This window comes from Paroedura picta, chromosome 11 (genome assembly GCF_049243985.1).
Source record: "Paroedura picta isolate Pp20150507F chromosome 11, Ppicta_v3.0, whole genome shotgun sequence".
NCBI classification, from domain to species: Eukaryota; Metazoa; Chordata; class Lepidosauria; order Squamata; family Gekkonidae; genus Paroedura; species Paroedura picta.
In genome coordinates this window covers 6,724,434-6,738,738 of record NC_135379.1, presented here as the reverse complement: position 1 = coordinate 6,738,738, position 14,305 = coordinate 6,724,434, and the positions used below count along the sequence as shown (strand labels likewise).

The window sequence follows — 14,305 nt, the reverse complement described above, 5'->3', positions numbered from 1 at the left end:
AAGGGGGGAAGCACAAGGGTCAAGAGAGAGACAAACGGTTCCCGGGCTCGCCACGTCCGTGCGCTGGTGCAGATTTCTGCAGAAGATCTGTTTATAAAAATGACATCTGCACCGAGGCCACGGGGAAAAAATGAGCCAAGGTTTAGGGAGTAAGAGCGGGCAGCCCCCAAAGGAGCCCTTTCTGCTAAAGCACTGGACACAGAAAAGCCACGTGGCTGTCGGAGACATTCCCGTCCACGTGGGCGGCTTAGAACAGAGCCCTCATACCAGCGGCTTCTCGGGAGGAATTAAAACGTGGAATTCGCTCTCAGGGGATGTTGTGGTGGCCACAGGCATGGAGGTGGAAAGTAACGCCAAGCCCAGCTGACTCACGGTGACCTCGAAAGGGTTTTCAAGGCAACTGTTGGGCAGAGTTGGTTTGCCACTACCCGTTTCCACGTTGTGAGCCTGGTGTTTGGAGGTCTCTCGTCCGAACACTAGCCAGGGCTGACCCCTGCTTGGTCAGGTCAAGTCAGCCCACAGGCATGGATGGCTTTGAAAGGGGTTCAGGCAGATTCATGGTGGACAGGTCTTTCAGTTGCTAATATAACTAACCAAGGTGACTAAAGGGAACCTCCACAGTCTGAGGCAGTCAGCCTCTGAATCCCAAAGTCAGAAGGCAAGATCAGGGGGAGGTCTCGTCCTCTATGACCTGACCAAGGAACTGAAGGGTTTTTCTGATTAGAAAGCCTTGGCCTCTATGCCCTGCTGTTAACCCTCCAGAGGAACTGGTTGACCACTGTGTAAGACTAGATGCTAGACTAGATGGACCCCTGGTCTGATCCAGCAGGGCTCTTATCTTCCTTCTTATACCTATGTCCTGTTGGGCCTCCAAAAGAAACCATTGGCCACCATGTGAGATAGGATGCTGGACTTGATGGACCCCTGGTCTGACCCAGAAGGGTCTTTCTGATTAGGGGAAGGCCTTGGCCTCCATGTCCTGCTGTTGACCCTCCGGTTGGCCCCTGTGTGAGACTGGGTGCTGGACTAGATGGACCCCTGGTCTGATCCAGCAGGGCTCTGTTGATGTGCTTGTGAGGGTTAATACCACATCCTTTGCATTCACATGTAGTTCTTCTGCTAATGGACAAGGGAAACCGAAATATGACAAGCAAAGCACTTACATGGGGGCGGGGATGTACAAGTCACAAAGTCACAAAGAGTACACGTCACAAAGACCACTGTATGCAAACCGATCTACCTGTGAAACTTCTGCTGGAATCTTAAAGCGTCGGCGGGCTCTTTGAATTTTGCAATGGCCTTCCGTTGTTGAGGAAGCATCTGTAAGCTCTGCGGAAGACAAAACAAACACACCGCCGTCTCTTACATTTTGTTCGGGAGCAAGGTTTTGTTCCATATCTCCCCCCTCCAAAAAGCAGAAGAATCGGACCACTGGAAAAAAGAACATCAGGGATCATGACCCAGAACTTGGGCAGGAACTCGGTGTGGTTGAAGAAGGCAGCTGCTGCTATGGTTGGGACAGGCCTGTGCAACCTGCAACCCACCGAGCCAAGGAAGTCCACCGGCTCTGCATTGTGATTTGACAGCCCTTTCCCCCCATCGCTGCTTCAGTCTCCCGAAAGTGGCTGATGTCAACCCAGATGATGAGATGACCCAAAACAAACTTCCAGGGACCCAAACAGATCCAGGTAGCCAGAAAGGACTCAACCGAGAAAGCTGCCCCAAACGGCCAACTCTTAGGTGACCCCACAGCGCAAAGGATAAGGCAGGATGCATGGAGAGCGTTTCGTCCATCTGTAAGCTGCCTTAGGCCCTCCCAGGCAAGCACAAAGGGCCAGCTGGTCCACAGGTACCAGAACCGAAAAAGATGACTCCAGGTGTGCAGTTAATAAAGTTGAATAAACAATGGTTATTGTTGTTCAGTGTCTCTTTTGCTAGGGCAAGCCAAAACGGACTCTGGATTTTAATATCCTGCTTTCAGATTGGTAATCCTTCCCCAGTGACTTGTTCTCCAGCAATTTTTAATGCCGTGCGATCGCTTATATACTTCCACTCTGAGATGCTGAACCAAGCAGATATTCCCTCAACTCAAAATATCTCTTGGCCATAGGATCCTAAGATAAGTGGGATCATTAGTGGGAACCAGCTTGGTGTAGTGCTTAGGAGTGCAGACTTCTAATCTGATGAGCTGGGTTTGATTCCCTGCTCCTCCTCCACATGCAGCCAAGCTGAGAGACCTTGGGCTCGCCACAGCACTGATAAAGCTGTTCTGTCCGAGCAGGAATATCAGGGCTCTCTGACCTCACCCACCTCACAGGGTGTCTGTTATGGGGAGAGGAAAGGGAAGGTGAATGGAAGCCGCTTTGAGCCTCCTTCGGGTAGAGAAAAGCGGCATCTAAGAACCAACTCTTCTTCTTCTTCTTCAGTGATATCAGGGCTCTCTCAGCCTCACCCACCTCACAGGGTGTCTGTTGTGGGGAGAGGAAAGGGAAGGCAACTGTAAGCCGCTTTGAGCCTCCTTTGGGTAGGGAAAAGCGGCATATAAGAACCAACTCGTCTTCTTCTTCAGTAATCTCAGGGCTCTCTCAGCCTCACCTACCTCACAGGGTGTCTGTTGTGGGGAGAGGAAAGGGAAGGCGACTGTAAGCCGCTTTGAGCCTCCTTTGGGTAGGGAAAAGCGGCATATAAGAACCAAGTCTTCTTCGGAGAATATCTGTTTGAAAGATGTAACAGTGGGAGTATGTTGATGCCCTGAATACCCTAGGCTCAATCCAAAACCAATGAAGTTCTCTGCCCACACAGGAGAACTTGTGCAGGAAATAAAAGCAATCGGCCTTCAAAACGGCAGAGGGGCCACCTTCCCTCCGCTGGGAGGGAGAGGGAAGAAAGTGCAGAGATGGAATTATCTGTGTGGCATCCAGAAGTTATTGTCTACGTAGAGCAGAGGTGGGCAAACTGTGGCCCTCCAGATAGTCATGGACTACAATTCCCATGAGCCCCTGCCAGCTTTTCCTGGCAGGGACTCATGAGAATTGTAGTCCATGACTATCTGGAGGGCCACAGTTTGCCTACCCCTGAAGTAAGGAAACCAGTTAATGTTCATGTTTCTAATGGCCTCAACCACAGCTGTAAGCTCTTCCTTACAGGCCTTATGGAACTGCTGCAAATCCCACAGGGCCCCGATGTCATTTGGGAGAGCCTTCCACTAGGTTGGAGCCAGGGCATAGCAAATCCCTGGCTCTGGTTGAGGACACTTCCCCTTCTCTGGAGCTGGGGATCTTGAGCAGACTTTGCATGCTCAAGCATAAGCTCTTCTGAGGGGCACAGGAGAGGAGGCGGTCCCGCAGGTAGGGAAGCCCCAGACCATTTAGGGCCCTTTAAGCCACACCCCCTCCGCCCCCAAGGAACAGCAGCCATGATCAGGTAAGTTTATGACGTGCTTTTTTTATTGCAAGGAGCAAAATACGGACGATAACGTAATAGAAATCTTTTTTACAGAACTGTTTTATGTACAAAAAATAACAACATAAAGTTTACTCGAAAAAATATTCTGTACGGAACATACCCTCGCTTAGCGTCACAACTAGCATCATTTGAGCATAATTTGAGCATGTCGCTCGGAAGTTATGAGGGACACTAGCAAAAATTCTTGTTTCTTAACCAACTTACTTGATAGCAGCTATGTACATGTCATGTAGTGCAGGGGTGGCCGAACAGTGGCTCTCCAGAGGTCCATGGACTACAATTCCCATGAGCCCCTGCAAGCAGGGGCTCATGGGAATTGTAGTCCATGGACCTCTGGAGAGCCACCGTTTGGCCACCCCTGATAGTGCATAATTCTTGGTTGAGGCCTGAGTCTTGCTGCTAAGATTCTACTCATCCATGGAAGGGCAGGTTTGCCTCATTAGTTTAGGTGACCTCAAAGTGAAGCTTCCTGCATTCCACCGAGCCATCTTCACTGCCACCAGTTTAAGAACCACAAAACCCCAAAAATCCTGCTTCACACCTGCTTAGTGTCAGTTAGTGGCAGGCAACTACTTGAAACAAGTATATATTGTCAATCTCTTCCCAGCACAATTGAGTCTGTCCACCTCTCTTGGTTACATGGTTAAATTTCCCACAATCAACATGAATTTCTTTCAAGAGACTTTACAGAACACAGCGAATGAGGATTACGCCCAGAGCTGGATTTCATGACTGCTTCAGCAGAACATACTGATAGTCACGGATCCTTCCTGCGTTCCCCCTCCTCTCAGCAGTCCTATTTGACTCTATGGAAAGTTGACCCCCAGGGTCACAAGCCACAGGGACCATAGAGGTCAAAGGGAAAAAACTTCCCTTCCCACCTCTTCCATGGGGGGAGTTCTGACCCCCGCAAGAGGCAAAAGGGGACAATTTCTCGCCCTTCCTTCTCCCCACCGTAGCCTCCGTCCATCTGTGGGGCTATGACTTTATGTAGCTTCTAAGACTGCTCTTCTCGGAGTTAAGTTTCCCATGGAGAGATATGACTGCTGCGGGACAGGAGAATACAGAAAAGATCATCCATCCCGTAAACGAGAAGCTCTTTGCAAACAGCCCTTTAGACAAGTTTACGAAACGCAGGTTTGGATTCCAGAAAATTTGGACCCATTTTTCACTGCAGTCAAAATCATGGGATTCGGGGGCAAGAATTCCCTGTGGAAAGAGTTTCGAAACCAAAACGTGTCAAAAACGTTTCAACACCGAATACAACAGAATCCACTTATTCTGGTTTGATTGGTCTGTGAAGAACCATGAAGGGTCTCCGCCATCTTTCCCAGCATTTAGGATTCCCATTTAGCAAAAAAGGGGACAGAAAATGTCATCATCAGAGATGAACATGGCAGTGAGGAAACGGGAAGCTTCCAAAACTCAGAAAGGAACCTGACAGGTCAACCCTTCTCAACTATCTTTCGATACTGAGCACAAAGCAAACTGAAAACTACTGGCTTCTTTTTCTTAGGCCTTCCTTCTCGTTATTTCCGAAAGCCTCGCTCAGGCTCTGGTTGCTCTGGTTGAAGTTTTAATCACGCGTGTCCAAGCCGGTCTGGCTGTGGCCTTCTGCATGACCTCTCAAAAAAGAAAGTCGGCGTCAGTGGTTTGAATTTTCAAAAGGGAGATGGGGGAAAAGCCACATCTGCAACCTTTATGCTTTGAAGGTTAGCCTTTTTTAAACTTCAAAGGAGTGCCCAAAACTGTACCAGGTCGCAGTATGACAACGGCCGTACAGGGAGGTTACATCCTAGCTCCTAAGATGTTGGCATGGACAAGATGGTCCCTAAAGTTCTGTGCTCTTCTTGGCCCCTGCCCTTTGTCTCGTGGATCTGCCCAGCTGTTATCAGCAACGCTCTTTAACCCACTACGACCACCCCATCATTTGCCGTTGTAACGAAATAACACTTTGTAAAGCCAGATCTGGCCGCTGCGTACAGGAAATGTTTACAAAAAACAGGCGCTGTTTGCATTTAACCACCCCTCAAATGATAGCAAATCTTCTTCCACCAAACTGGCAACTAATTACAAACAATTTCCTCCACCCTGAACGGCAGGGCAAGCTGAAATGTCCGTTAAAGTCGGCACGAGGGACGGGAGACCAAGAGGGCGGGGGGGCGTGCCCCATCGGCAGCACGTGGCGACTCCTCCCGTACCGCTGGCGCTCTCCCTCGCCTGCACCTTCTTCGGCCCTGCTGCTAATAACTGATCCTCACAACCAAGTTATGGGTCTCTCTTTCAACTACGGGCAGGTTCTCTCCCAGCGCTCTCGCCTGCAGCCTCCTGTGAGAGCCAATTGGGAGAAAAAGAAGAAGCAGCTGGGTTTAGCTACAGCACCGTCTCCCAGGGTGACATTCCACAAAGCGCTTCGACTAAACCAGGGGTAGTCAACCTGTGGTCCTCCAGATGTCCATGGACTACAATTCCCCTGAGCCCCTGCCAGCAAACGCTGGCAGGGGCTCATGGGAATTGTAGTCCATGGACATCTGGAGGACCACAGGTTGACTACCCCTGGACTAAACCACGTTGATCATTATGGGAAGGATTAGCCCGGCAAAGAACTGTGCATGGTGGGCAGCCGACTGGGGTAAAGATACGGAAAGCCTTATTTCTGGAATGACAAAGGCTCCCGATGGCGCGGAACGCAAATTAAAACGTATTTGTGCGTACACTGAAAATGCCAGTGATTTTACGAAGGAACACGCTACATGGAATATTTGTTCACAGTACTGATTGAAGAACATGCTACGTTAAATACTTGTTTCATGCCTCAAATGAATTTAAATTTGTCTTGGTTTATACGGTGGGGGGGGCAAACTGTGGCTCTCCAGATGTCCATGGACTACAATTCCCAGGAGCCCCTGCCAGCACTCTGGCAGGGGCTCACGGGAATTGTAGTCCATGGACATCTGGAGAGCCACAGATTGGTCGCCCCACGTTTATCGTTTAGGAGGGGGTTCCCCAACATGGTGCTTGCCTGCTGCCCACCACCTGGTATTTTTAGAAAGTGGGTGGGGCAAAGTAGGCCTCTTGCCCAGCTGCGCTTCTGATTGGCCCGCAGAGATCTGATTGGTTGTGGAGAACTGCAATAACATTGCAGCAGGAACCCCCGCCAGATTATAGATGTCATTCTCTCTCCTTTTCCTGGGTATTTTAAAAATCACCTCCTCCTCCCCAGCACCTGATCTTCCTGTCTGTGAGTGTGGCTCCGCCTCCTCCAGAGGTGGTTTTTAGCATGGCTCCGCCTTTTGTGGCAATGATTTCGCGGTTGTGCTGAACACCCTGTGTCCGATTCCCAGGGGTGTCCACGCTACCAGAAAAACTGAGACTCCTGGTTTAGGAGAAGGGGGTAGTATTCTAACATACCACGTTTTTTCGTTATGTGCCCTGTTTACAAGCTGGAAAAAAAAAATCCCCTGCCTTTCCGTGCCAATTTATCAGCATGCAAAATCAAAAGGGAAACCAACCGCCCTGTGAGGGAAGAGGGCCTTTCACCTGGCAAGGAATAGCAGAGAAAAAATATTTAAGTTATGAAAACTAAATCTCCTTATGACTTATGATTATGAACCTGATAACTTACTTTACCAGCGTCTGCTTTGAGGTGTCCAAGTACAGGTGCTAGGAAAACATATAAAATGGGGTTAAGTCTGCATTCTTGTTTGCGGCGTCAAAGTAACCTCAACTTCCCCTTCTTCTACACAGAAACGCCAAAATCCAACCATGTCTGTGCTACTCACGTTTCTCTATCACTCCCTGGAATATATGTGTGTCTCCTGCATGCAGAACAACCCCGTTACTTCCTGGACCAGGGGCAGTCAAACTGCGGCCCTCCAGATGTCCATGGACTACAATTCCCAGGAGCCCCTGCCAGCATTTGCTGGCAGGGGGCTCCTGGGAATTGTAGTCCATGGACATCTGGAGGGCCGCAGTTTGACTACCCCTGTCCTGGACCCATGCACATAGAAACAGAGCTGGAAATCACTCCGAGTATAGATTTGGAAGTTGAATGCCTCTCTCCAAAGTGCTCTTTGCTAACATGGCAAGGATCTGCAACCGGGGAACCCTGGGGTACACGAGAGCTCCCCAGGAATTACACGGCCTTTCCCAGAAGTTTGGATGGCCGCTGACGTCGCTGGACGTCACTAGAGTCCACTTCCCCTGTTGTGCTACAGGCCTCCTGATGGCACCCAAGCCCAAGCCTCTGGACCAGCTGGGCGAGAGGGCGCATAAGACATTAAATAGTATTGTGGAGAGAATCGCACCTTGAGTCACCCCACAATGGAGGTGCCATGGAGATCAAAAAGATACAGTCCTCAAAGAGCCTGGGGAAGAGACCCACAGATTCTCCACCGTGACCCAACAGAGCTCAACAGCTGCAAGGAGCAAAATGGTCACCAGCATAAGGTGGTCCAATTAATGCGCTATACAAATGTCAGGGGAACAAAGACACCCTCTTTTCATTCTTCCTTTTTGCCTTCGTTTAACTAACATTATAAGCAGATCTCTGCTCATATCTGAAATTACTGTCAGCCAGCACTAGGTAGTGCCGTTACTCTAGGAAAGCTACGTGGGATGTGCTAAAAAAAAGCCAGGCTCCTTCATCCATCCCTTCAGCCTCCCTATCCTAGAGTCCTAAACAGAATATTTCCAGTGCATTATTTTAAAACGTACCACTCATTTAAAATAAATAACTTAAAAAAAAACACTGGGTATACTTTTGAGTTTAATCCACGAATACTACGAATCCTCCCTGCCTTATTTATTTTTATTCATTTACTTTGGGATTTTTAAACTGCCCCTGTCCAAAAGTTGGTTCTTGGGGCAGTGTGCAACAGGAAAAAGAATATGAAAATACCAATTCATCTGAGTAAAAATTCCAAGATTCGATTAAAACCGATTTCCTAACTCCTACGAACCGGCTTCGTTCTAGATGTCAGTACTGAAAGGTAGTAAAAGAGGGAGAGACCAGGCAAAAATATTCTTATAGTCAGTGGCAGGGGTAGTCAAACTGCAGCCCTCCAGATGTCCATGGACTACAATTCCCATGAGCCCCTGCCAGCAAATGCTGGCAGGGGCTCATGGGAATTGTAGTCCATGGACATCTGGAGGGCTGCAGTTTGACTACCCCTGGAGTAGTCTCCTTTTGCAGAAACCAGCCGTGGGAAGACAAGAAGGTGGGACGTTCACTTTTAAAGAGATGGCTTCTGGGGAGGCACGCTACTGGGCAGGGAGGCATTCCAGGGGACCAAGCACTGTAGTCACGTGGGCAATAACATCACCTCTCTCTTGACGCCCTTCCCCAGGAGCATGGGTGCGAATGACTGCAGCCCAGAATGCTGTGAAGAGAGCTACCGCCTAGAGAGCTATTAGCAGCTAAGAGCCAACAGGTCAGCATCTAGGATGGACTGTGTCTAACCTCTAAGCCAGCCTATAACCGCAATCCACGGCACTGCACCAGCACTACAGACCACTAACACCCATGCTGAACTGCATGGTTTTAGATGCCGAAGGATTCAGCGCTGGGGACAGGAAAGGACAGAAGACGAAGAGCTGGGTTTTTGCACCCCGCCTTTTACTACCCGAAGGAGTCTCAAAGTGGTTCATAATCGTCTCCCCTTCCTCTCCCCACAACAGACACCCTGTGAGGTGGGGGAGGCTGAGTGAACTCTGAGAGAACTATGACCCAGGTCACCCAGTGGAGGAATGGGGACCAATCCCGATTCTCCTGATTAGAGGCTGCCGCTCTTCACAACTACGCCGATGGGCTCTCACACCATCCTTCTGCCCATGTAAGAAACCTAAGTGGCCCAGGGAGAATTAAGCCTGTCCAGCTGCTGCCTGAAGGCCCCAAGTGAGAGTGAGATCACCACCTCCTGAGACTGCCCATTCGACTGTTGAACTACTCTGTCTTCTAAAATGTTTTCCTTGATATTAGGCTGGTACCGTTCTACCGTAGTTTAAATCCATTACTCCGGGGTCCTGTCCTCTGCTGCCAACAGGAACCTTTCCCTGCCCTCCTCCAACCTTTGAAATCCTTCAAGAGAGCCATCCTGTCCCCTCTCAACCTCCTCTTCTCCAGGCTGGACACTCCCACATCCCTCAGCCTTCCCACCTAGGGCTTGGTCCCCAGTCCCTGGATCATCCCCATCACTCTCCTCTGCCCCCTCTCCATTTTGTCCGCGTCCTTTTTGAAGTGAGGCCTCCAGAACTGCACACAGGACTCCAAGTGGGGTTTGACCAATGCGGTATACAGTGGGACTAGGACATCTTGAGATTTCTTCTACCCACCCCAAAATCTACATGCTAACAATGTAGTCAGTTTGTCCTTAAAACAGATTCCCCCCCCTCCCATCCATCAGGAAAAAGAGTTTATGCAGGGCTGAGGCAGGTCAAAGGAAGTGTCAATTTTGCCATCTGGCAGAGGGTGCATTTCAAAACAGCCCACGCCCCCTCCCAGTATGGAGCTTGCATAGCTCAGCGAGGGAGCGGCTTTTGCCTAATTTCAGACTTTCTCTGGCCAGGCAAGACTGCGGCTGCTTGCAAAAGGGAGAGGGGAAAGAGCGCCTTTCTCTCTCTTCTCCTCCCTGCCAGGCCGGGGAAGAAGCACATTTGCTTTCGAGCTCTGCACCGCGGTTCCCGACAGCACAAGCCGACAGCTCGGGGTGCAAAGAAGGGAAATGGGCCATCCTTGGGACAAACACTGCCCCGTGCCACCCCCGGCTGCCATCTGCTGCATTTCAGGAAGTCTAGGAGGCAACAAAGTTTCCACAATAAGAGATCAGAAGAACTCAACTTTAGGAGTCTCCACACCCTAAAAATTAATTTTCCTGGGTACAGAATAAGATTTCCCCAAAAGTAGATCAGGTCAACCCACGCGGATCTCTCAGTTGGAGATGCTAGCAGGGGCCTGTGGTCATTGCAGTCCAGGGACATCTGTGGAGACACAGTTGGTTCACCCCCGACAACCCAACTGTGATGATCTCTCATCAGCTGGGAGTGGTCTGCTGATGGCTGCCAAACAGCCCATTCTTGTGAACACCAGAATAGGCAGTGAACAGCCAATCGGCTGTTCATTAACCTCTGGCAAGTGGGAGGTGAGCTGAGCTGGTGGGTGTTCAAGTGTCCCTAAATGCCAGAGCTTGGGACGTCTTCTCTGAGCCCGTGCTTTCCGTCTCCTGTTATCCCAGAATCACAGAACCACCCTGTTCTAGCCCAACTGTTGATTTATTGTTATTTATATTTTAATTTACGGACCACCCCTCCCCCAATGACAGGCTCAGGGAGGTTCCCAAGAACAGTATACATTTAAAATGATAAAACTATAAAAACTTCATAAAGTGCAAATTATTCCGTAGCCACCACAGTATAGCTGGCGAAGTCCGTGGCTGTGGTGGTAGTGAAACGTCCCCTATAGCAGGGGTAGTCAACCTGTGGTCCTCCAGATGTCCATGGACTACAATTCCCATCAGCCCCTGCCAACATTTGCTGGCAGGGGCTGATGGGAATTGTAGTCCATGGACATCTGGAGGACCACAGGTTGACTACCCTTGCCCTATAGAGGAGAGGTCCCTAGTACTTCTTTTGTCCAGGACGACTATTTCTCCCTTTCCAAGTATCAACCTATTATTATTATTATTATTATTATTATTATTATTATTATTATTATTATTATTATTATTATTATTATTATTATTATATTTATACCCCGCCTCCCCCCGAAGGCTCGAGGCGGCTTACATCATCCAACAGAAAACAAGTGAAGTGCAGAAAGATTCTGCAGATCCAACATGCCCAGGTGCTTAAAAGCTGCTGAGAAGCGATGGGCATAACCACCAAACACACACCCCGGATCTCCGACATTAGAAGAAGAAGAGTTGGTTCTTATATGCCGCTTTTCCCTACCCGAAGGAGGCTCAAAGCGGCTTCCAATCATCTTCCCTTTCCTCTCCCCACAACAGACACCCTGTGAGGGACGTGAGGCTGAGAGAGCCCTGATATTCCTGCTCAGTCAGAACAGTTTTATCAGAGCTGTGGCGAGCCCAAGGTCACTCAGCTGGTTGCATGTGGGGGAGCGCAGAATCGAACCTGGCATGCCAAATTATAAGTCTACACTCCTAACCACTACACAAAATTGGCTCTCGAGGTTGCATTGCCCACGATCAGAGGATGCCCCATAGCCAAACAACTGCAGAACCTGCCAGTGGTTCCTTCCAACCAAACTCATCTTGGCAGGGGAAACAGAATCCAGGCACCCTTTGCCATGCTCATCCTTGCTTTTGTGGGCAACACCGTCCTGATAAACTGTTCATGAGGAACGACACCATCTCACCCCTCCACGCTTCTGTCTAACAATACGCTCTTCTCTCTGGGTTTCGATATTATTTTCCGAGGTACTTGAAAAAAATACACAATGCTCCCAGCAGTTTCTCAGGAGCGACCGTGTTCTTTGAGAAAGGAGCCGTGAGAGAAGTTCTGAAGCAGCGGGGAGGGGCCACTGCAAGAGGCCTTGTCCTTTACTCTGTTTTCCTCAATCACCGCAGAATGTCAGCTCTTTGATCTGGAAATCTTAGCCGTTCAGACACAACCAGGAAGGGGGGGGGCAGCATTAAATATACGTAGTTAGCCCTGCTGCAAACGCACACACACGTGCCCCCCTTCATACACCCCCCCTCCAAATGCTTTTCCTAGCCAACACCGTGAGCTTTGCAGGATGAAAGGGTTCTGGCACGCGTGACGGCAGCCCAGGGTGATCTACCTGAATGGGTCCGACCGACATCAGCAGGTTCTTCAGTTGGACGTCGGTGGTTGACGAAGAAAGCCCTTCAACTGACACCACGCAGGGCTGCGGCCGGCACTCCACCACGCGCAGGTTCTGCTTGTTCGGCATCAGGCGGCCTCGGCCCATCTGGCCCGCCATGCCTCGGCCTCTCCCGTGCATCAGGACCTGCCGGCAACACCGGGACAAAAAGGCAACGGGGTGAGCTGCATTTTTTATGGACTCGCCCGCCTCTCTTGAACTCATCCTGATAGACAATGGGGAAAGCCGGCAGCTCACTTAGGAGGAGGGGATGAAAGCAGAGGGCGATGGAAAAGGGGCCGTGCAAATTTTAAAGGCCTGGGTGTTTGGAACTCGTTTGTCAAATGCTCGGATTTCCTCGCCGGTTGCAACTGTTAAGCTCCAGGAGAACGGCAATAAGAACGCCAGGAGGGAAAGGGATTATTTTATACCCTCCCTGAGGTTTAGTTTGTTTGCTTGCTGGCTGGCTGGCTGGCGGGCTGCCCCTCCCCAGTGCAGAATTCCAGACAGGCTTCCAGGAAGTATCCCTGCTAGCTCCTGAGTGGCTGGTTTCAGAGGCTTCACCAGCCTCAAAGCAAGAGGGCAATTTCTTGAGGCACAAAGGAACTGAGGGTCCTGGGTTTCCACAGTGGACAACTTATACACTGCAAATTTCACATTTTAGAAGTAATCTATACAACAAGAAGAAATGTTGGTGTGTATACCCCACTTTACACTTCTTGAAGGAGTCTCAAAGCGGCTTACAGTCACCTTCCCTTCCTCTCCCCTCATCAGACACCCTGTGAGGGAGGGGAGGCTGAGAGAGCCCTGATATTCCTGCTCGGTCAGAACAGTTCTATCAGTGAGCCCAAGATCACCCAGCTGGCTGCATGTGGGGGAGTGGGAAATCAAACCCAGCTCGTTGGATTAGAAGCCGCCACTCTTAACTGGTGTGGACGGGAACATTTCGGGTGCTCATAAGCCACACTTAACTTCAAAATGTCAACCCAACAAGGTACTTAGTACTTTCTATGCCATCATAAAAAAACCTGCCCTTCAACAGTACCTCAAATTGACTTGATTAATACACTCCAAGTCAAAATCACCAGAGGTTGTTCTTTCTGGCTATTCATTTTTCCAAGCCAAGCACAGTACCGGTACAAATATGGATTGACAGATCACCTTTTTAGCCGGATGGATCCCCTGGATGTTCTTCAGCCCCTGAGGAACTGTTGGGTGAATCTGGGCCAGCTGGTGTTGGTGGGGCTGGTGCTGATGAGGCTGCTGGATCGTCCCCTTCGTCAAGGTCACTTTCCGAACCGGCTGATGTCTCTGCTCCGCCGGTTGCTGGAGCCGGTGAGGAGGCCCTTCCGGGTGAGAAAGGCCAATGTTCTCGCCACCCTGAAGAAGACAAATTGCACACTGTTCAGGGGTCTGCAAAATGCCACACAATCTATGACAGCTAAAGCATACCTATTTTTTAAACACAACTAAGCAGAATCACAGAGTTGGAAGGGTCCAGAGAGGCCATCTAGTCCAACCCGTTGCTGAATGCAGGATCCGCCTCAAGTATCTGCTTGAAGACCACCAGTGAGGGGGAGCTCCCCCACCTCCTGAGGCAGCCCATTTCACTGATGGACTAAACTTACAGAATCCTAGAGTGGGAAGGGGCCATGCAGGCCATCTAGTCCCACCCCCTGCTCAGTGCAGGATCAGCCTCAAACATCCAGGAGAAGGGTCTGTCCAGCCACTGCTTGAAGACCGCCAGTGAGCGGGAGCTCCCCACCTCCTTAGGCAGCCCATTCCACTGCTGAACTACTCGGACCGTAAAAAATTTTTCCCTGTTATCTCACCAGTACTGTTCTACTCGTAGTTTAAACCCATTACAGTGCAGTCAATGGGGACCGCTCCCTGCCCTTTTGGATACTTAAAGAAGAAACATGATGAGTTTTCTAAAACTACGGCACAGAGACACAGCTGAGAGAGGAATTCTGTTCTCTCAGTGCTGGACCCTGACAT

General features: G+C 50.0%; 1 protein-coding gene across 5 annotated transcripts in view; it reads right to left on the bottom strand.

The window, feature by feature from the left end:
• The window catches only part of RBM33 (RNA binding motif protein 33), an 83,959-nt gene that overhangs the window by 8,060 nt on the left and 61,594 nt on the right, over window positions 1-14,305 (bottom strand). For 4 of the 5 annotated variants that reach the window (XM_077303981.1, XM_077303982.1, XM_077303985.1 and 1 more), the window contains 3 exons: window positions 13,469-13,687; window positions 12,266-12,454; window positions 1,241-1,329 (listed from right to left, as the gene is read on the bottom strand). In XM_077303981.1, coding sequence (XP_077160096.1) covers window positions 1,241-1,329; window positions 12,266-12,454; window positions 13,469-13,687 — 497 coding nt within the window. Of the gene's footprint in view, window positions 1-1,240; window positions 1,330-3,834; window positions 5,794-7,090; window positions 7,129-12,265; window positions 12,455-13,468; window positions 13,688-14,305 lie in introns of those variants that run through there. The other variant, XM_077303984.1, reaches the window with a different exon arrangement.